The 23,373-nt window shown below is 39.4% G+C and overlaps 1 protein-coding gene across 1 annotated transcript; it reads left to right on the top strand.

Moving 5' to 3' along the window:
• The first annotated feature begins 11,471 nt into the window (after positions 1-11,471).
• Positions 11,472-14,883, top strand: MAP10 (microtubule associated protein 10). Its single transcript, XM_017874994.1, has one exon. It carries the CDS (start codon positions 11,931-11,933, stop codon positions 14,652-14,654), a length of 2,724 nt encoding a protein of 907 aa, XP_017730483.1. The 5' UTR covers positions 11,472-11,930; the 3' UTR covers positions 14,655-14,883.
• The last annotated feature ends 8,490 nt before the right edge of the window (positions 14,884-23,373 follow it).

Here is a 23,373-nt window from a genome sequence, read left to right as displayed (position 1 = left end):
TGGACCCATATTTGTAGTAGCTCCTCCTCTTCTTATATGGAAACCCATCCTATTGGGTGTCCATATAAGAATATATGCTGAGAAGGACCTATAGTGTGGGGCTCTAATTCAACATCCTGGTATCTTTGGAAGGCTTCATAGCTAATTACAGTACAGTCATATTAGGGGTTAGGGCTTTAATGTATGAATTTTGGGGGACACAATTCCATGCATGTCACCACCAAACTCATTTCCACAGCAGTTTCACTGTTTTATAATTCCACCAATGGTACAGAAGGCCTCCAATTTCCCCACATGCTTGGAAACAGTTCTTATTTTCTGTTGTTTTTCTTTCTTGTAGCCATCCTAATGGATGGGAGGTATGACCATGGCCCTTCGTGTGGGACCTGGGACATGTGAGTTGAATAGCCCACCTCGTATATTAGTTCTTTCTATTTATGACAAGTAGCACTGCCCTAATATGCCAGGTTATGCAGGTGCAAAGCAGGGAAACAAAAGAGAAGACTGACATTTCAAAGAACGGGGGGAATGATTTAAGAAAATCTAAGCTGAGTGAACAGGGAGTCTATTTTTAGCTAGGTTGGATTACAGTTTCATTTGGAGGTTGCATCTTTTAAGAGTAATCATTTAAAAGGAGGCAGAGCTTCCAATTGCATGGTGTCATTTGCAACCTCTGCCATGGTTGCAATAGGGGTCTCATGCCTCCTGCTGTCTTGTGGACACTGAGCAATCTTCAGAGAATGTTTACTTCCGGTGCTTGCACAGAAAGGAAACCTGCAGAGAAGTCCTGCAAGTCATAAAATCGGCATGGAGAGAAGAACACTTAATCCTGTTTACTCTAATCTAACTACCTAAGGCCTTGGATTCAGTCAACCATAACTTCAAAATCTAAGGCAAATTGAACACAGGAGGGCCTCTTTGAAAAGTCCTGAACACTCTATGAGCTTCTCTGTGGTTTTGATAAAACATATTCTACACAAAGAACACTGCAAACTGGGAAGCATCATAGCTTTGTTTAAAATATTTGTAAGTTTTTAGCTTATGATATTTTCTGAACTTAGTGTTCTACACAAGCAAGTCCTATAAGGAACTATACTCTTCATGTGTTAATTTATCAAATATTGTATATACAAATACTATGTCTAGAAACAAGGTACTGTGTTCATTGCTGTAGGCATGCAAAAATTTAAAAATAACATTGTCAAGGAGCTTATAGAGAACTATGGGCAATAAACTCATGTGTGTAACAGTAATAATACAAGACAGAAGTAATAGTTCACAAAGGAGATTAAGTGCAGCGGAGAAAAGAAAAGATCACTTACAGCCAGGACTACCAGGAAAGAATTTTAAAAAGACATAGCATTTGATTTAGACTTTAAAGAAAGATGATGTTTAAGATCTGTGGAAAAGCAGAGGAGGGCATTCAAGGTCAAGGGAATATAAACCGTAGATACTAGCACTGAGAATAGGAAAACTAGAGTGTATAAACAAGGAACAGCAAATGGTAAAAACAAAAGTGGATAAGTTGCTTGGGATATGGTCTTGAAGGTCCCTGTATTGACAAGGAGGTAAAGTATTTCATGTTCTTGTTATTTAAACTTTGAAAATACATTTACTATGTACTTAGCATTTTATGATACATATAAAGCATGGTACCGGCCAGGTGTGGTGGCTTATGCCTATAATCCCAGCGCTTTGGGAGGCCAAGGAGAGTGTATTACCCAAGGTCAGGAGTCCAAGACCAGCCTGACCAACATGGCAAAACCCCGCCTCTAGTGAAAATACACAAATTAGCCAGATTAGAGGCACATGCCTCTAATCCCAGCTACTTGGGAGGCTGAAACAGGAGAATTGCTTGAACCCGGGAGGAGGAGGTTGCAGTGAGCCGAGATCGAGTCACTGCACTCCAGCCTGGGTGACAGAACAAGACTCCGTCTCCAAAAAAAAAAAAAAACACAAAAAACATGGTACCTACTGATCTGAATTTGCATTTTGAATTTCCAGTTCAAAACACGATAAACACATGTTTGTTTTAAAGAAAAATAAACTTGTTAATGTAAATTGTGGCTGTCATCCTAAAATAGCTGGTTGACAGGGAAGTAAATTAAAAGATAATACATACATACAAAAGAAAAGGCGATGAGGGTCCCCTTCCTGCCCCTCTGCCTCCCCACCTTGAAGTGGCTGGCATTGAGAAATGAAGCAAGGGCAGAAGGAATTTTAAACATGCTTGGCCTTTAAGATCTATAGAAAGGAGGCATGCTATTTATATATGACCTACTTACAAATACCCCTCATTTTAGGTAGCTACCCAGGACAGCCATCAGAACTTAATTCTGGATATTCTAGATTCTCACAGCTCCAGCAGTAAAAAGCAATTTCCCCTGGAAACACGATTATACATTGTGGTTAGTTTCTACAGTACTGATATCTGGTGCTATACTCAAGTTCACAGTCTTTTACAGCTAATCTGAAACTTGTGAAAGAAAATCCACTATTAGTTTATAAAAAGGTTAAAACATCCACTAAAGTACAGAAAAACCACAAGTAACTCCATATACTCCATATGCCTACCCCACAGATTCCATAATTGTCAAGACTTTGCCACATTGGCTTTTCTTATGTGGTTTTTCTTTTTCCCTGAGGCATCATAAAGCAAATTCCAGGCATTGTCATTTCAGTCCTACTACTTCAGTTTGTAGCTCTTATCTGCATGAGTATTCTCATAGCTGTAAACTAAAAATAAAATCCTAAGCCCTCCAGCAACCAACTGAATGAAACCCTCCCCACTGGGCCACGGGGACCCCAGAGCAACCTAAAAAATTGAATCCCCAGCCATGATGGGAAGGGAGGCTGGACATGCCTCAATATACCCCTTCTTTTTGGAGTTTAGGCACCCCAATCAGCATTAACATTAAAACAGAGATCATAAGACTGAAAACTGAATTTTTGTGGCACTAAGATACCAAATTCCAACCTGATTCTGGTATAGCATCGTATGACAGAAGACCCTGAAGGACATAAAAATATTTCACCTCAAAATATATTTCTTTGACATCTTTTGAAATGGCCATGAAAGCTTTCTTTGCTGGGGGAAATTTGTATCTGTAGGCAATCTCCATTAATGCAGCCAGGCTATTGCTGGATCTAGGGGAGATGAACCAAGAGTCTGACACATTTTAAGGTCTGAAAAGCAACATTTACTACCTATTTTCTTTAAAGGATGTTACCTGGAGGCTTCATCTACATGACAAGAACCTTCGTCTTCACAATCTCCCTTCTCATAATTCAAGCATTTCTTTCCACTGACTTCAAGTCCTGAGACAAAGCATAACTCTTTCAACCAATTGCCAATCAGAAAATCTTTGAATTCACCCATAAGGTCCCCTTGCAAGATATCCTGCCTCTTTAGGCTGAACCAATGTACACCTTTCATGTACTGTGATTTTCCCTACACTTCCTATCTCCCTTAAATGTACGAAACCAACCTGTAACCTGACTGCTTTGGGCACACTTTTCTCAGGACCTCTTGAGACTTCCCCCCCACCCCTGGCCATGGTCACTCATATTGGCTCAGAATAAACCTCTTTAAATATTTTACAGAGTTTGGTTTTTCCATCAGCATAGCTAACCTTCATGAGTTTAACACACTTAAACTATAATTATTTTGTATCATCTAAAAGCAATCAGTACTGACATCACCCCTGTTGTCTCAAACACGTTGTTTTGTTCAGACGGTTTATTTAAGAATTCAAAGAAGGTGCACATGTCACATTTGATGGTTGTGTCTGCTAAAACAGAATCTGAGCTGGGCATGGTGGCTAATGCCTGTAATCTTAACACTTTGGGAGGCCAAGGCTGGTGGATCATCTGAGGTCAGGAGTTCGAGACCAGCCTGGCCAACATGCTAGAAAACCCCGTCTCTACTAAACATGCAAAAATTAGCCAGGCATGGTAGCGCACGCCTGTAATCCCACTTGGGAGGCTGAGGAAGGAAAGTTGCTTGAACTAGGGAGGTGGAGGTTGCAGTGAGCCGAGATCGCGCCACTGCACTCCAGCTTATGCAACAGCAGTGAGACTCCATCTCAAAAAAAAAAAAAAAAAAAAAAAAAAAAAAAAACATAATCTGGAGCAACACACTTCTCTACCTCCCCTTTTTACATGCCCCTAATTTGTTACTTAAGTCGGGTCTGTTTTCTTACAGAACATAAGATGTTCAGCATTTGCCTCTTTGTTTCCTTGTGGTATTGTTAAATTGCTCCTTTGTACCGCCAAATACATGTTCCAATTGGATAGTGTCAGTTTCCTGTACATTAATACTTTCCTTGAGCATAAACAAATAAGATGAAGGAGTCTAGTGGGATGAACGCAAGCTATTTTTTCAAAGACAGGCAGAAATGTATTTTAATGATACTTTACCACTTACTTGCTATGTAACTTTGAATACATTATTTAACCTCTCCAAGTTAGTTACATTGGTTTCCTTAAGAGTATGCCAATAATTTCATGGAGTTGTTATGAAGATTAAATACAGTCTGTAAGAGATCAAATGCAATGCCAAGCACATATGATAAGCTCGATAAAACTGGCAGCTATTTATAGAGCTATTTCAGTGTACCCCAAGCTCCCGTTTTGGTAAGAGTCTCCTAAAGGACAAATCTGCTTGCTACAATTATCAAGACTTTTGATTTATTTCCCATATCTTCCTAATTATGAAAAGAACAGCTGGCTATCTTTTAGAAGAATCTAAATTATGAGCGAGTAGTGTCAAAAGACAAAATTGCAACAAATTTAGTTTAAAGATCTCAGTTGGCTTTATTGGCTATTCTAGAATCAGAAAACACTTCATTCCACAAAATAGAATCAGTGTTTCACAGAGCTGAGCCAAAGAGGTCGGCTTTATAGACAGAGAAGGGCCCAAGAAAGCAGAAAGCAAGAACACAAAGTGCATTGTTCATTTCAAAGTTACTTCCCTTGTAAGGCAGGAGCAGGAAAATGGAACAATAGAGAAATAACCAATTGGTTAACATCACCCCACTTTTTATTATAAGGATTAAAGCAGTTATCCCTTTCTCCTGACAGAGAGACAGTCACATAACTCAGTTTCAGTTTGGTGACCTGAAATTACGGCGCAAATGACTGCATTTTGATTTTTAGTCTAGTCTGTTGGGGCCTAGTGCAGGAGCTTAGTCCAAAACAATGGCCTCCTATAATTTTTATTTAACAAGTAATTTAAAATACACCCAATTTAAACCTAATTCTATTACATGGGACAACTATTTACAGAGTCTTGACTAGATGGTCTAGGCCAAAATACCTAACAGTGTTTATATGCATGGGAAGGAAAGAATTTATGAGCAAGATTTCATGTTTCAGCCCTCCCCACTAACTGAAGGCAGGAGGGTACTCTGTCCAAGGAATCCGTAGTCAGTCTTTCTTGGGGCAGAACACTGGTTTTGGTGTCTTGGCAGGCAGCATTCTGCTTATGAGGGGGTTTCTCATAAACTACCTTCCTCTGGGGGCTTTCTGAAGCTTCTTCTGAGTACTTGATGGTAAGCTGTCTCTCTCTTAAGGCTGCTGTTGTTGCTGCTACATTGGCATCTCTTGGCATGGTGGCATGTTGACGGTAATGCTTCATTGCTAAAGGTTACCTACTTCATTTCTTCCATTTCACACTGAAAGTGTGAAAGAAGGAGCTATGATTACATAAATCTTTCATACTACTCTATTGGCATAATTATACTACTTGTTGTATATGATACTACTATATGATCAGCATATACTTGTTACAAATGCAAAAGACAGAAATATGGCTATCTGCAATGTACCATAAACTAGGATGGTGGTTCTCAAAGAAAAGTCCAGTAACTCCCTGTATCAAAATCATCTGGGATGATAGTTAGAAATGTATATTTCTGGGCCTTGCCTCAGACCTAGGAAATCAAAATCTCTGGAAGATGGACATAAGATTCTGTATTTTAACATGCATGCCATAGTTTGAAAATCTGTGAGATAACATGGGAGGAAAATTCCCAGAGGTGAAGAACTTGTCCTAGAGTTACATGGGTATAAAATGGAGAAGGTGATATTTTAATCCAGGACTGTCCGACTTCAAAGACTATGTTGATTCCACTATGCTACATTTCTTCTTTTCTTTCTTTCTTTTTTTTTCTTTTTGAGACGGAGTTTCATTCTTGTTACCCAGGCTGGAGTGCAGTGGCACAATCTCGACTCACTGCAGCCTCCACCTCCCAGGTTTCAAGCGATTCTCCTGCCTCAGTCTCTTGAGCAGCTGAGACTACAGGCACGAACCACCATGACCAGCTAATTTTTGTATTTTTAGTAGAGACGGGATTTCACCATATCGGCTAGGTTGGTCTCAATCTCTTGACCTCATGATCCGCCCGCCTCGGCCTCCCAAAGTGCTGGGATTACGGGCATGAGCCACCGCACCCGGCCTCCACTATGATACATTTCTAATTGCCAATGACAGTCAAATAATTTTCACTAAACCACTCCTACAATTGTATATACGATTTAGCTTATTAATGAACTCATACATTTCCAATACCTTAGGATGCTTCATAATTTCTTTATCCCCTTCCTTTCCGGTAGAGAGATTTATCAGAGTGGGGTATAGGCCATTCTTTCCCTTTAATCTCTAGAAGTTCCTTTGTTTACTCCCCAACTCCCAGCCCCTCCCTTCCTTCCACCCTCTAATCTTTCTCCTTGTCCTTCTCAAGTGAATGAATTTCCAGTATCAAGTTCTAGCAAGTTTAAAATAAAAACTGAAAATGCAATGCAGAGCCTTGGTACAATTTTGCAGAATATTTTTAGATTATTTGCATTTATTTACCACAGCTATTTTGTATCTGTGATATTGGAAATGGTAATCATGTTCTGATCATAACTCTGCCCCTGATTTAATGACAACACATGGAAAAGCTATGATTCCCCCTTTCCAGAAATTTAGAAATAGAAGGGAATGAACAGACTGGAAACAAAGAAAAAGATCCACATTCAAACACTGGAGATTTATTCTGAAGATAGAGTCATGCCGTCTTTACCAATGATGAAACATGTCAAGGTGAATGTTATTAAAGTTCTGATCATTTGTGGTGTTTAAGTTGTGTGAGGTCCATTTGTAACCCAGTTAGCAAAGAGGGAGATATCTGGCTTAGATTTCAGGAGCCTCTAATCAGGTCTAGAGGCAGGGCAGCTTTCTGCTTAAAACAGGCTTTAATCTGAAGTCCTGAATGAATGACTGAAAATCAGCTTCTCCTGATTGAAATTTTCTTGCTCCAGAAATACAGTATGTACCTAGAATCCTGAAATGCAAGCCCTTGGGAGACAACAGAAGAGGACCTGAGGGAAAGAGAGCTGCAACAAGAACTCCCAACTTCCCAGTCTGTCTCCAGAGGAATTCTAAGAGCTAAGGTTCCCAGGCTTGCCATGCAAATAAGCATATGCTAGGGGTTTTAAACCATGGTCGAGGGAAAAAGGCTTTCACTTGGTCTTTTCACATTTCTATTTTCAAGATTACAGATTACATTTTCTGTTTTGTTTTTTTTTTTTTAAAGAAATTTTCCTCTAGAATTATTTCTTATTAGGTCTTTCATTATTTTATTAAATTGCAGGTGATTGAGGTTTGGTGTACAAATGATCCCTTCACCCAGGTAGTGGGCATAGTTTCCGACAGGTAGTTTTGCAACCCTCTTTCCCCACCCTCTCCCCTCTAGTAGTCCCCAGTGTCTATTGTCCCCATCTTTATGTCCAAGTGTACTCAATGTTTAGCTCCCACTTATAAGTAAAATCGTGTGGTATTTGTGTTATATTCTTTTTGTTGGGGAAAGGAAACACTGGTGTAAAGAATTATTCTGAAATAAGGGATGTTGAATTTCATTTCCTCCTACTTAGATTCACACAGGTTCTTCTTCCCTCAGCTCTGTATCTTCCACCTGGTGGGAGAGGACGTCTTCAGTCCCCTCTGTCTCTGCCAATTATGGGTGGTTATACTTGGTTCTAGAGGTAATCCTGATTAAGCAAGGAAGTCTGTAGGCAGTAGGATGTCCCCGATAGTGAGACCTGGAATTAGTATTTGGTGCTTCTAGAATAAGCCTTGGACATTTTCATGTCGACTAGACACACATTTCTCCTAATCAGTGTTTGCTCAGTGCACACAACTGGATGGCCACATCACTTCCCTCAACAGTCCAGGAGCTCCTTTCCATTTTCTGAAGCTAAGTAGATTAGGTTGCATCCATGACATGCACTTGGGTTTTCCAGCCCCCATGACATTTTCCATGTATCTGGGCTTCTGCTCCAAACTAGACCAACTGCTCTCCTGCTTAACTCCAACGACTGCCACTTTGTTACAACTCCTGCTACAATGATCCATCTGCTGAATCTATTTCTTGGGGTCCACAGCCCTATGACAACAGGTTTGCCTCTAAACAGCCAGACTCACACAGCTCAGTGAGTTTTACTAATTCAGTTTCTGCTTCCAGCCCAAATTATTAGTCCCATCATGTCTTGAAGGTGTACTACCTTAGTTAATGATACTGACTTCCTCTGCCTGTTCTCACCCCAAAGTTATTTCCCCTAGAAAAGGTAGTTAACATCATATCTGATTATCAGAGATCAACCCAAAATTCTTGCAATATGCACTGTTTCAAAGTAATTTACATAAAAGAAGAAAATAATGTCTCATTACTATACTAATTCAGGTCTTATATGAAGAAATTAGGTTGCCATCCAACTTTTGATGTATCCTTTCAGCCCAGACCTCTCTTGTAAGTTTCATATCCATACATCTAACTTAGATGTATCTACCTGGATGTATATCAGGTATCAAACTCAGCATATCACACACTGAAACTCATACTTTTTACTTATGTCCTTCCCTACTTCTCTCTCCAATGACAGTAGCTTTTTATATTTCAATAATCCATAGTCTCTTGCCTAGCCTGACCTTGACCTGTGAAAAAAAACAGCTAGCTCCTGCATGAAAAATAAAATACAGAGCTTAAAACCTTTTACAGATTGAAAATAACGGGCCCATGTTGGATAAATTTTTTTTTGCTAACTACAACAGCAGTGTTGTTAGTGTAGCTAAAAGTCTGCCATGTGGGAAATAATAAATGAAACAATATTTATTTTAACAAATATTTACTATATGCTAGGCACTGTTCTAAGAGTTTTGTAAATATTAATTCACTTAACATACATAATATTTTTTATGAGGTAGTTACTGTAACTATTTTTTGAAAGAGGATAATGATTCACAGAGAGTTTGGAAACTAGTATAAGGTCACAGGACCAGGATTTGAGCCAGGTAGCTTGCTTCCAGAACCCAGGTGCTCAGCTACTGCACTGTGCTACTTCTCCATGTGTGGTGTGGAAACATGGGGAAAATATTTGTCATGGCAAAATTTTATTTGTTACCTTTAGCATTATTTACAATTATAAAATTCACATATTATAATACCAGTCATGTGGAGTAGTTGGCCAGATAAATTATTATCGTTGCAGAAACTACATACTGCAGAACTAATGTCTTTATAGAAGAGGGACTTTGCTTTTTCTATTCATATGTGAGAGACATACAAGTGCTACTAGTGTACACTATTAACCTTATTCAAAAGGCTAACTACAGGATATCTTCTATAAGGAATTTTACCTACTGTATATCTCTGGCACACGTGGACGCAATACCTCATTGCTTTTCACTTGTGATGATGTCATTTTTTTTATTGCTCTACATCATCTATCCATTGAACATGTTGCTTGATATGTGTCCTCTGCAAGTACATAGCAAGATTCTCAAAGCCAAGAAAAGTATCTTGTAATTTTTTTTTTTTTTTTTTTGGAGATGGAGTCTCACTTTTTCACCAGGCTAGAGTGCAGTGGTACAATCTCAGTTCACTGCAACCTCCGACTCGCTGGTTCAAGCAATTCTCCTGCCTCAGTCTCCCAAGTACCTGGGATTACAGGCATGCACTACCACACCCAGGTAATTTTTGTATTTTTAGTAGAGACGGGGCTTCACCATCTTGGCCAGGCTGGTCTCGATCTCCTGACCTCGTGTTCCGCCCACCTCGGCCTCCCAAAGTGCTGGGATTACAGGCATGAGCCACTGCACCTGGCCTGAGAAGTATCTTGTATTTATATATTGCAATGACTCTTCACACTAAAGCATCATATCCCTCCAGTTCTGAATTTCTCTTGAGCTTCACAATGTTATTCTGAGCATGGAAGCAATATAATTTAACTATAATTTATAAAGCTGAATAAAGTTGTACATATATAATGCCCAGCAGCAGGTACTTCAAACTCTACATATCCCAAAACTCGAAGTTTTTTTTCTTTCCATCAAATCTGCGCCTCCTCAATATTTTCACCTTCAGTAGCAGAAATTTCTCACCCATGACTTTTCTTTCCCATTCGCCAAATTTTAAAATTCCTCCATCACAAATGCCTCTTCTGCCACCTCTTTTTAATTTCCACTAGTCCTGACCATGTGCAGGACATAATTATCTGCCTCTTAGACCACTGCAGTAATCTTCTAATAGATTGCTCTGAATCCAATTTCTAACTAGTAGAATCCACCCTTTGTATTCCTCCTCATCTATTTCCAAATATTGATATGATGTACTTATTCAATCAAAACAATTTATACAGAATGTAGTCCAAATTCTTTACCATGGCATTCAATGCTCTCCATATACTGGCCTTGGATTCCTAGCTGGCTAGCTCATTGAGGTTAGGAGTATGTTTCTTAAAATATCTGGATAGAGCAGTAAGTTCTCTGTGTCTCTGGAGGTGTGTGTATATTTATGTATACACATTTGTTTTATTGATGGGATCATTAACATTACTGTCATGCATCATGACGGCTTAGCTGGAAATGTTGTCAAATAAAAAACAGGGCCAGACAGTAGCTGAAGTGGCAAAAACACTGTATTCAGGAACTACTGCAATAAGAGAAAAGAGATCTCAATACAGAGCTGGGCTCAATTCCAAATACAGCATGGACAAGTGGGGATTTAAAGCCAAAGGGGCGTCGGGTCAAGTGGATGGAAACTTACTAATAGGAAACATCAGGGGTGGGAGGGTTCTGATTAAACAGACCTAATAGGTTATTTGCTGAAGGCAGGCCAGGGTGGTCAGATACTAATGGTAGAAAATGAAGAATCTGATCAGGTATCGACGGTAATCAGGTATGAAGGGTTGGGGTTTCTCTCTCAACAGCGATAGCAAGACTTGCTACAACTCGGTGATTCAGGCTCCACAGGATTGGAAGCCAAGGTCAAAGCCTGCTCGGAAAGAAGACTTAGATGAGCCTGACCAAAGTTCAGCCAAGGAGTTTTTGCCAGTGTATTCACACTCCGTGTGTGTGTGGTGTGTGTGTCTCTGTACTATTCTAATTTACAAGGCAGGGGCTCCCCGGCCATGAGAGCAGTATCACCATCTTTTGGATAGAACAGCAGACACAGAGAAGGCCCACTGTGGACAGTTAACTACCTGGCTCTTTTTTAGCATGGGAAAGGAAGGAGAGTCCTCATTTTCTTTCAATATTCCTCAGGTATATTGATCTGACCCCCAAATTACTTAAGATCTGCAGTGATAAAACCATTACTCAAAAAACTCACTGTCTTTTATCACTTATATCCTCAGCATTATCATCAGCAATTGTCTTAATAGAAGTCTGGAGGCAAAAAAAGGCTCACACCAAGCATGCATACAAAGGGGCCCAATACATTGAGCAGCAAAACTCCCAAAGCAGATACCGCCGGGGACCTGCAGGAGCGCTTCCGCAAGTCTCGCGAGATAGCAGGCAGCGATGTCTTTTGCTCCGGTTTCTCGTGAGAGCCCGGGGCTTCAGCTTCCAGTTTGCTGAGCCCGTGGCGGCGTTTCCTGGGGCAACAGCAATGGCGGGCTCACTGTCCGAGCGGCTCTTCTCGCTGGAGCTGCTGGTGGACTGGGTGCGTTTGGAAGCTCGGCTGATACCGCCCCCCGCTGCCGCAGTGGAGCAGGAGGAGGAAGAGGAGGAAAAGGAGCAGGGGGAGGCTTCGTCGCCGCGCGGTTTGTGCCCCGCGGTGGCCTTCCGCCTGCTGGACTTCCCCACGCTGTTGGTTTACCCTCCTGACGGCCCCGGCGCTCCCGCCCCCGAACCGTGGCCCGGCGTGATTCGCTTCGGTCGCGGCAAGTCCTGCCTCTTTCGCCTGCAGCCTGCTACCCTGCACCGCCGGCTCCTGCGGACCCCGCTTGCCACCTTGCTGCTGCAGCTGCCCCCCGGGCTCCCGACGCCCACCCCACAGCTCCTGGGGGCCTGCGACATTTCGCTGGCCACCGCGGCCCACAGGGTTGTGGGGCCGGCCGCCTCCGGATGCTCCCACCGTCACCGGGGACGTTTTCCCCTGCATAATCAAGTAGGCGAGCAGACTGGGGATATTGCACTGGCCTACCGCCTGACTGACCTGGGAAGCCGCCTGCTGGGCCAACTTGAGAGGCCCCTCACCGTCACCCCCACAGGAGGCGGAGCGGAGGTCAGTCCCGAAACCCAGCAGGAAAGACAGCGGCTACAGCAGCCAGCCTCACAGCCAAACCCCAGAGAGGCTGATAGGCCGCCGGGGGAGTTGGAAATCCCAGAGGCACAGAAGGATTTGAAGGAAATAGTTCTCCAAAGTAAGGCTGAATCTGATAATGTGGGTTCTGTGGAGAATGGCAAAACCAGTTCTGTTGTAACATGTTCAAGTGCTGTCAGTGGGAGAAATGTTACCTCCCTAAATGGGGAAGTCACAGAATTGGACATGGAGACCAATATATTTTGCCCTCCTCCTTTGTATTACACTAACTTGACCCAAGAAAAACCGCCCCCTGCACAGGCTAAAATCACCATTGAGCCTCAAATGAATGTACCTGAGGAATTGGATGGTGCTTCTCCTGAAAAAAAGCGTGTAAATCCCCCAACACACAGGAGTTGTGTAAAACATCCAAGTTCTGCAACACATGAGCATCCTCCAGTGCTTGTAAATCCTCCACATATTCAGGATATAGGAGCAACTAATCAAACATGTCAAACTGAACAAAATAGAATTAATACAATAAGGCAGTTGCCTTTGTTAAATGCTTTGTTAGTTGAGTTGTCCTTGTTATATGACCAACCTGTGACAAGTCCTGCTCATATACATCCTCACCTAGCCTGGTTATACAGGACTGAGGATAAGAAGTCACCCGAATCTTCTGCCAAATCCACATACAAGTCTGAATCCAAGAAGGATAAGCGTTCTATGGGGGGATGTGAAAAGTCAGTGAGTCTTCAGTATAAAAAGAGCCAAATTGAAAACTGTAAGAAAGATCAATATTCTGAAAAGAGCAGTGGTACCTTCCAAAAAAGAGTTCCAAAAGGGAGGCTACTTTATGGCTTAACAAATACACTAAGACTACGTTTAAAGCTAACAAATCCTGATATGTTGGTGGTACATGAAAAAAGAGAACTATATAGAAAATCACAGTCACAAATGTTGGGTACAAAATTCAGAATTCCATCATCCAAAGTTAAACTATTAAGCTCTGCAGAACAAAGTCAGGAGCCACAACTACCTAAAGATAAGTATTTAGATTCAGGTGCATCTTTTACTGAAAATAGTGATACCTCAAGACAAATCAGTGGAGTTTTTGATGATCCCAGAACAAGTAAACAAACTAAACTGAAATATGCAACTGGGAAAAAGACAGTTGATTGTAGTAAAAATAGAATCAATAATGTTTCATTGGAAGAAGTTGTGAGTCCTGCAAATTCCATTATTCCAGAAAGGCTTACCCCTACAAATATTTTGGGAGGAAATGTGGAAATGAAAATCCAAAGTCCGTGTGTTTTCCAACAGGATGCTGTTGTTGACAGAATTGTAGATAAAGAAATAGATATTAGACAAGTCAAAACCACAGATAATGACATTCTTGTGGCTGATATAAGTGACAATAGACCAGGTAAAAATAGTTGCTATGAAAACATCTCAGAACTAAAGTATTCAGATGACTTGTCTAGCCCTTGCTATTCTGAAGATTTCTGTACCACTGAGGACACCAGCAGAAGTAAAGCTCATGATAGCAGTTCAAGGACAGAAAATCCAACACATAGTCAATATACAAGGAAGTCTAGTGAAACAAGAGTGTCCAAAAAGAAAGATAGTAGTGACAAGTGTTCTATCCTTAGCCCACCTTTTTCAGCTGGGTCACCTGTCCACTCGTGTAGAAAATGTCATATTTCAAAGACTCAGGATAAAAGTTTGGAGGAAGCATCTAGCATCTCGGCTAGTGATTTATCTTCATCACATTGGACTGAAGAAAAAGAAAACCGGATAGATCAAAACAGTATGCACAATTCTAAAATTACAAAGAGAGGTCAAGACATCTCTGTTAAAACCAGAAGTAGTTGGAAATCTTTAGAAAAAAGCGAGTCACCAGGAACATCCCAAGTGAGTTCTTACCTGCCTTCAAATGTGTCCGAACTAGAACTTAATGTCCTGGATAGCAGTACATTAGATCACTTTGAAGAAGACAATGATAATGTTGGTTCACTAAATATTTCCAAGCAATGCAAAGATATTTGTGAATTAGTAGTAAATAAACTTCCAGGATACACAGTGTAAAAATACATGCTTTTAAAAAACTTTCAACAACCTATGTGTACTGTTAGTGAAAAAAATTTTAAAGCTGTTTTAGTTCATGAATTATGTGAATAATTTTTAAAAGAAATATGAATGTTACTCCTTTGATGTTTAAATAGTATTCTACCATTAAATCTGATGATATTGATTATTAAATCATATAAACATTTCTTTTTAAATTGTTTAATCATAAGAATAAAAGTATATCTTTCTAAATTGTCTCTCTTAAAGTGTCTACAGTATTGATCATTCTAAAGCTGACTTCATGCACACCACTGAAAAAAGAAGGCTAGTGAGTAAGGACAGCCTCAAATTTTAATTGGAACAAATTATTTAACAAATATAGATGACTTACTGTGTTAGATGCAGAAAGATGCAGAATCTCTCTATGATAGAGCCCTTGCTGTTTTAAGAGCTTACAGTTGTATGTAGATAAGAAGTCTTCTTGACATATACATATCCCGTGTCCCCAATAGGTGAAGTTGCTTTTATATGCTGTCATAGTGCTCTGCACCTTTTCTTTGAAAACCACAATTTGTGTGATTACTTAAAGTTTATCTTTCACTAGCCTTCAGTTGTGTGATGGGATCATATTTGCTTTACACATCAGTATATTTTTGTATCTAGCACAATTCCTGGCATGTGGCTGCAATGCAATAAAAACATTTGTTGAAAAAAATGAAGCCCAGGCATTTAAAATACCTAATGGGAGGGTTTAGAATTAAGCAGCAAAATAAGCAGATTCCCTAAAATAAACCTGCAGAAAATCCTTATCGGAGATATGTTTGACTGTAATATTTTTGTTTTGCTTGATATAAATGGCCTTCAGGTGTTCTCTGAAATATTTGGAAAGGAGAACTTAAAAAGGTGTCTTTCTATACAGTTTCTGATATAGGAGTTCAGTTTCTTGTCATTTCAGTTTGTTCAATGGTTATTTTTAGTGTATGAAAATTTGTTTTATGAAATCCAGTGATAATTTATAATTTATTCCATTGGTTTTATATTTAGACTTTATTCTGTGTTCAAATATTTATATATATTTTCTTTTAGCTGTGTTATACTTTAATTTTAGACTTTTAAATATATCTAACATTTTTGAATGTATGAAGTGAGGTTCTAATTTCCTTTCTTTACAGGTAATTATATAGGTATTCTGAATGATCATAATACTAGAATATAGATAGATGGTAAAAAGAGAAGAGGATGTTACATTTTGGGGAGCAATATGAATGAAAGAATGATGATGGGAATGAGCCTGCTATATTTATGGGACAATTTAAAATATTATCTTGAATAGAATGATAGATTCATGCTACAGAGTGGTAGAAAGGACACTTGTTGAGCATGGAAAGTGCCAGATTACAGATAGCCTCAAATGCTAAGCATAATAACAGAGTTCTAAAAAATAGGAACAACAGATGATTTTAGGTTATAAATGAGCACTAGTAAGTAGTCATGACATTTTGAATATTTTAAATTATTGAAAATAATAGGCAGAGAAATTATATCTGTAAAATTTTTGAAATATGAAAGGTTTCTATGGCTAGTGGCTATGATCTTAATTTTTCTAAAATACAAAGCATATAGTATAACATTTCACAAAATCAAAATATTTTAATGCCAGGTATTGTAACTAGATATTTAATGATATCAACTGTGTAAATTGTTTAATAGCAATTTGTCATTACTATGGAAGAAACAATAAAAATATAAGCAATATCAGAATCATCAAAGAAGTAATTCCTTACAAACCAACGTTTTATTTGGTAGAGAGTAAGTCATTGTCTGTGGTAAGAATACGTAAAATGATTAATTTAGCATGTCTAAGGTACAACAAGACCAAAGAAGTAATGCATTTTTTTTTTTTTTTTTTTTTTTGATAACGCGGAGTCTCGCGCATCTGGTCGCCCAGGCTTGGAGTGCAGTGACCGGAATCTCGCTCACTGCAAGCTGCCGCCTCCCCAGGTTTACGCCATTCTCCCTGGCCATCAGCGCTCCCGAGTAGCTGGGACTACAGGCGCCCGCCACCACACGATATCGCCCCGGCTAGTTTTTTGTATTTTTGTAGTAGAGACGGGGTTCTCACCGGTGTTAGCGGCAAGGATGGGTCTTGATCTCCTGACCGTTGTGTCCGCCGCGTCTCCGCTCCCAAGAAGTTGCTGGGAATCTACAGGCTTGAGCCACCGCGGCCCGGCCTCGTAATGCATTTTAGAATTACAAAAACTGAGCAGCTGAATCCGCTTCTCTTTGAGTTAAGCCATGAATACTTATTTCTAGAATTGTGATAATTGTTTCTTCTAGTCTAATTCTAGTGAAAAATATCTGTTTTCATGTATTTAGTGCTTCCTATTACATTCTACAAATTCTAGTCCATGTTTTAATTCTGCAATCTGTAAGCTTATTTTAAGAGAATGTTGTAATATATACTATTCATGGAGACTTGTTTATCTCCTTAATTGCTTAAAATTATTGAAACATGAAATAGTATTTCAAGTCACAAGTAAGGGAGACTGTCATTTCATTGTAAAATCAAGCTATTGCAAACCTTCCAAAAGGTCTTCTGAATAGCATGGGTATCTAAACTGCTATGGACAAAGCTGAGTAGGAGAGGGTCTAAAATGCAAAGTGAGCCACAGAAAAGATGTTAAGACCTACCTCTATGTAATATTGAATGTTTATAGCTTAGGAACCAACCACCAATAATAAGCCCTCTGAACTGTTCCCATAAACATTTGCAGAGGGCTGTGCAGATGCATAGAGTATACGCTGGGTTTTTTCCCTTCAGTCATATGCATGCTATTGATGACATTTTCAGATGCAAAGAACAATGATATTAAACTTCTGTCATGCAATTATTATGGCTTTGTGCTGAGAGCCACCCCTTTACATGTCAATTAATTTAGATTTTTCTTCATGTACAAACAGTGAATTTAGTATGGAATTATAGTTAGGAACCAGACTTTTATTGGTAGCAAAATATAGGTCAAGACTGTTAATTTAAAAACCCAGCTTTTAAATGACCACACTGTGTTGTTGGCAAGGCAAATAAATTTCATAGCAAAGCAACATATAAATAATATTTAAATTTGCTGCATCAAACTGTCCTTAGGCCTAGAGAAAGTCATTCTTCAGGCTGTTTATGTTTTAATTTGGATTTAAATATTTAGGGAGTTGTACAGAATGACAATATATAGGCCAAAACTTGCTGAGTCATTCTTTTCTTATTTTTAACTTAAAACAATACAAGGAAAACTACTTGGTCAAGGACTAAGGCTTTCTTAAGTGATTTTCCCTGGAGACCTAAGTGTCATGCCAGGAAGTAACAGACTGCAGGAGGATCTTCATTAGCTTGGAGTGCCAAGCCATAGTGTTAGAAGTATTTCCTTATTTTTAAAAACTCTTCTCAGATCTCTGTTATACTGAACTATACTCATTCTAGAAAAAAAATTAGAAAACTTAGATAAGAGGTTTTGCTTCAAAATTGTGTACTAAGGAAAGGTTATAGTGTTTTCCTTCCAAAATTCCACTGAAATGACCGATGGAAAAATATGAATGCACCCAGAGTAGCCCTGGAAGACAAAAATGCTGGTGGTGGACAACACACCCAGTTTGAGGAACTTCTGGAAGACACAAAGCAGTTGGGATTATGTTGATGAAAAAATTTGTTACAAATCCACTCTTCAGCACAGCCCCATGAGAGTGCTTCTGGAGAAATGAGAAGATGGTAGCTTCCAACAGAGCCCCAGATTAAGTTCAAGCTGGTCAGCAGGGCTTGGGCATAGAAACAGGTTAAGGGACAACAGAAGGAAAAACAGAACCCTGAGGACAGGGAAGAAGCTGGGTGGGCTCAAGATTATCTACTAGAATAAGTGTTGGGACCAAAGAGAAAAACTATTTTTCACCTTTGACACCAAAACATATATTCAAACTGTCTCAATGTTATTGGAGAGACTACTAACCCTCATGCAAATTAAAGTGGTATAAGCCTGGTCATTGGAGGCAGACAAATGGCGTTTGCATCCTTGATTATTTTACTCCTTGGAGACTTTCTTCATTATAGAATTGGTTTCAGGATTGAGTCAAATAACATATATAGCATATATAACAGTGTGAGTGAGTGTTAGATGATGTATTTAGTGATATTACAGAGAATGCACCGTGGTGTCTGTATTCCAGCCTAGGGGGATGTATTTTCAATTAAAACTTCAGTCAAGAAATCAACTCTTCCTTCCGGAAGGTTTAAACAACTTTCCTATAACATAGCAAGGCAAAATAAGTCCATGGTGATAAAAGAGGCAGCACAGATTTCTGGCCAGGGAAGAAGACTTTAAGTCACAGAGCAGAGCCGCAAAACCAAGCAGAAGAAGAAGTATCTCAAAATATTAAGCAAAGTGGGGCATCTAGCTTTGTGCAGAGTACTCAGGAGAGGGGACTACAAAATGTCCTTTATACAGAAAGAAAGGAAACTCTGATCCAGGTCCCCAGTAAAGACAAATGTTCTAAAAGAGTAAGAAAGTGGTGTATCAGTGCTGGGAAGCATACGTTTCCCTGCAAACCTAGGTAAGTAGCCCCTCCTATAGGAGGTTGTTTTAAAACCTCCTAAACAATTTGTTTTCCTGTTTATATATTCCATGTTTTTTCATAGTAGGTACACAATACATGTTTATTCTTTCCTTTGAATACCTTGAGGACTGGGGTGGAGATGGGGTGAGTGGGGAAGGAGCTGTCATAATGCATCATAATAAAATATGTACAAACTTACAGAACAAGTTGGGAAGGGATGAGACTTAGCCTTCAGGCCAGATACTGTAAGTAGTGAAGCGCTTGGTAGCAGAAATCCATGAAAATATTTGGGTTTTAAATCGAAAGGAAGTTTGTGCTTTCCAGGAACGGGGCAGCACAGGAAATTAGATGAGCTCCTGAGCAATAGTGAGACAAGGTAACAACTGAAGGTCATGTTCAGAAAGAACGTGGAAGAGAAGAGGTCCATGAGTCAGTAAGTCAGTTGGTTACTGCAGGATCAGAAACCTATACTTGTAGCTTGACTATTTAGATACTGTATGTTGTGTCTCTTTCTATGTGCTTCTTGGTTTTAATATTGTCCTTTTTGAAGGATCTTCTAGTTGATCCATACGAGCAATAGGAAATGACTTTGGCTGTGGCTCATAATTGAGCAGAAATCCTAAAGGGGGTGCAGCATACCCCTGGAGTCTACATTATCAAAAGACTGAGAAAAAACATATAGGGGCTTTTAGAAAAATCCCTTCTTTCTACCCAAAGATTTTTCCTTCAGCTTTTCTTCACCAAAGACCTTGGAGCACTTCACATTTTGTTTTATTAAAGGAAGCTGTTCAATCACAGAGAGTCTCACACCCATCAGCTGCCTTGAGTACTATATCTCATTACTTAACGATTTCAGCGTCAACCTTGTGGAGGGAATTGGGACTGAATTCTGGCCTCAGAATGACATAACAAATAGTGGATTGCTTTAGATACAGAGGAGTCTATTGTCAAAAGAGTTGGCCTGAAAATTGTTTCTTGCATATCCAACCTTTCTAAGACTATTTCCGAGTACTTTGGGATAGTGTTTATTAACCTGAGGTAAGAGATCTTTGTAATCTCCTGAGAAAGTCCAGCATGGGTGACAAAAGTGAGACTCCATCTCCAAAAAAAAAAAAAAAGAAGTCCTGAATATGAACATGCATGCTTCTTGTTAGCAAAGTACTCTATATCCTTGATATTCTCTGTAATAGCCAGAAGCCAAATATGTCGGAGGGCAGAATTTACATTTTCAGGGGAAACTTCCTTCCATTCTAGTGCTTCTTTTCTGCAGTGATTTCTTGGTGCCCTCTTCCTACCTCACTGATCACAGTGTGAGTTCCGACTGTCCACCTCTAAAAACCAGTGTGAGAAGGCAGGATCTTACTAAAATTATAGCTTCATTTTTCATTGGCAAATAGGATTGCTAATAAAAAAAGTAATTTGTTGATGTGTTGTTTTCATTAATTTTAACACTAATGTCTTCTTATACTGAATAGCACTTTACAACTTATGAAGGACTTCCACTATCTCACTTCATCTTTACCAGAACCCTGTGAGCTAAGTATTAATATAGATGAGGAAACAGGCTGTTTTCCATATTCATTGCCTTTCTCACTTTCATAGAGAAACTGAAAGACTTTCAGCATAAATCTCAGAAAAATAATGTTTCTTCAATCCTTATAATACCATTTCCAGAATCAGAGTCTATCAATAGATTACATTCCATTTTATTTTATTTTATTTTGTTGTGTTATGATAAGAACATTTAACACGAGATCTATGCTTCTAGCAAATTTTTAAGCATACAATTCATTCTTGTTGACTATAGGCACAGCAGCTCTCTAGAGCTTATTAACCTTGCTTGACTGACACTTTATGCCCAATGATTAATAATTTCCCACATCCCCCTCACCTCTGCCCCTGACAACCACCATTCCATCCTTTGATTTTACACATCTGACTATTTTAGATACCTTGAGCAGAGCGCACACCTAAGCAATGCCTGGACTCCTGACCCACGAACGATATCAGAAAACATGGCTATTGTTTTAAGCTGCTAATTTGTTATGCAGCAATGGAAAAATAATGCAAGTGGCCAATAAAAAACACCATGGCAAATCAAGATGGAGAGACTTTGAAAGAAAGGAAAAAGCTTTATATTTTAGGTACTTAAAAAAGATCGCTTTTTGTTCCTTTTTTGAGCAATAAGGCCTACATTTTCATTTTTGATGGAGTGCCACAAATTGTATAGCTGGCCCTGGTTGTTACTCCAAGCTGGTAGAGGCAAATCCAATTGCTTACAGGTTTTCCATTGTGTTATCCAAGTACGTATAGTATTTGGCACTATCTTTGTGGGCATAGTTGATGTGTATGATACTGGAGCATACTCTGTTGGGGGCTACACATTTTCTCTTTAGAATCTAGAACATTATCTTTAAAATTTTAATTTTACAGTCTGAACTAAAATGCCTACATTTCACACTACTGACAAATTTGGCTTCTAACACTTGTATACAGGATTACTCATAGTAACTCTTGGGAGGTAGAGCTAATGTGATTCTGCATACAGTATTTTCAGTACATAACATGAAATTATTGAACAATACATAACCATTTATTAACTGTCTCTATTCTTGTCAGTTACGGTGATTTCCAAGGATTTTTATAAAGATTGACTTTCCTCATAATGTTTCTTTAGCACTAGTTGCAGACTTCTATAGTAGTGCTACGCTCTTCAAATGGGTTGTTTTGAGATGTTCTTGGGATATGTAAGTATAACCAGTATGGCCCCCTGCACTAGTGTGGGGTATAAATATAACAATCCCCCTTTTACATTCCAGTGGGTTATTCTAACTCCATATATTTATGTTAGCAGGAAATCCAGCACCAAGTTTTTATGAACCCCATCATCCTAAATGGTCCAAGATCCTGAGAAGCTTACTTGGCCTTATTTGCTTGGTTGCTCTTGCTTACAAATGCCAGGCCATGTGATCTGCCCACGAACTAGGCTTGGTTTTCAACTGCTGTGGCTTCTATTGCTGTGACACAGTGTTGCATCTAAAGACCAGTTGCCTCCCTGGTTCTGTTTGCCACACAGATCTCCAAGGTACAAGTGATTGTGGTTTTTACTGACAAGCTAACATTAATGGGGTGGCTGGGTCTGGAGTTGTCTTAGAGGCCTTCCTCATGATGCTCTATATATTCTGTGTGGAACAAGGATCACTAGTACAGGTTCTTACTTTCCTCGTTTTCTTTGGGTTTTTAAGGTCCTTTCCTACAAGAGAACTTTGACTGACATTATCCTAAAACCTCAGAGTTCCTAATAATTCTAATCATCTAAAGAGAAAGGGTCATGGGCTTTATCTTATTCCTCACTGAAGCCTACCTAACTCCATGCAAATTTACTTTCCCTCTCCATTTCCACCAAATCACAAAAAGAGTCTGAGATTTGTAGGCCAGTAGATGTTGTCTTAGTTCATTTATGCTGCTATAACAGCGTACCACAGACTGGGAATTTAGATGAACTGAAGTTTATTGGCTCACAGTTCTGGAGGCTAAGAAGTACAAGATTGAGGGGCTGGCACTTGGAGAGGGACTTCTGCTGCATCATAACATGGCCAAAGGTGAGTGACTGAGAGTCTAAAGGGGGACAAACTCATCTTTTATAAGGAACCCATTCCAATGATAATGACATGACTTTATTCATGAGGACAGAGCCCTCACGGCCTAACCACCTCTTAAACGTCCCTCTTCCTAGTACCATTCCAATGGCAATAAATTTCAACATGAGTTTGGAAGGTGACAGATGTTCAACCCTTAACATATGTTATACTACTTCTATTTACATAACCAAGAGTGACCTTTAAAGTGTTATGGAAAGAGTCCAAGAACCTTTTTTTGCAGTTTTCTGTGTCCTCTTATGGAAATGCAGTTGGCAGTGCTAACTTAAATAAATAAAATTTGGTTTACCTGCGCCAACTACCTGTACAGATGTGTATGTTGAGAATGTCTTATTTAGTTTTTTTCTCCCTAATCACTAGCAAGGAGGCTAGCACAGTGCCTTCACAAAACATATTGTCTCAGTTCATTTGTGCTGGTATAATAAAATACCACAGACTGGGTAATTTATTTTAAAAACAGAAATTTATTTCTCACAGTT

The sequence above is a fragment of the Rhinopithecus bieti genome, unplaced genomic scaffold, assembly GCF_001698545.2.
Source record: "Rhinopithecus bieti isolate Rb0 unplaced genomic scaffold, ASM169854v2 scaffold_9670, whole genome shotgun sequence".
Lineage (NCBI taxonomy): Eukaryota > Metazoa > Chordata > Mammalia > Primates > Cercopithecidae > Rhinopithecus > Rhinopithecus bieti.
The sequence above is the reverse complement of the archived record's forward strand: the minus strand, read 5'-3'. Positions and strand labels throughout refer to the sequence as shown.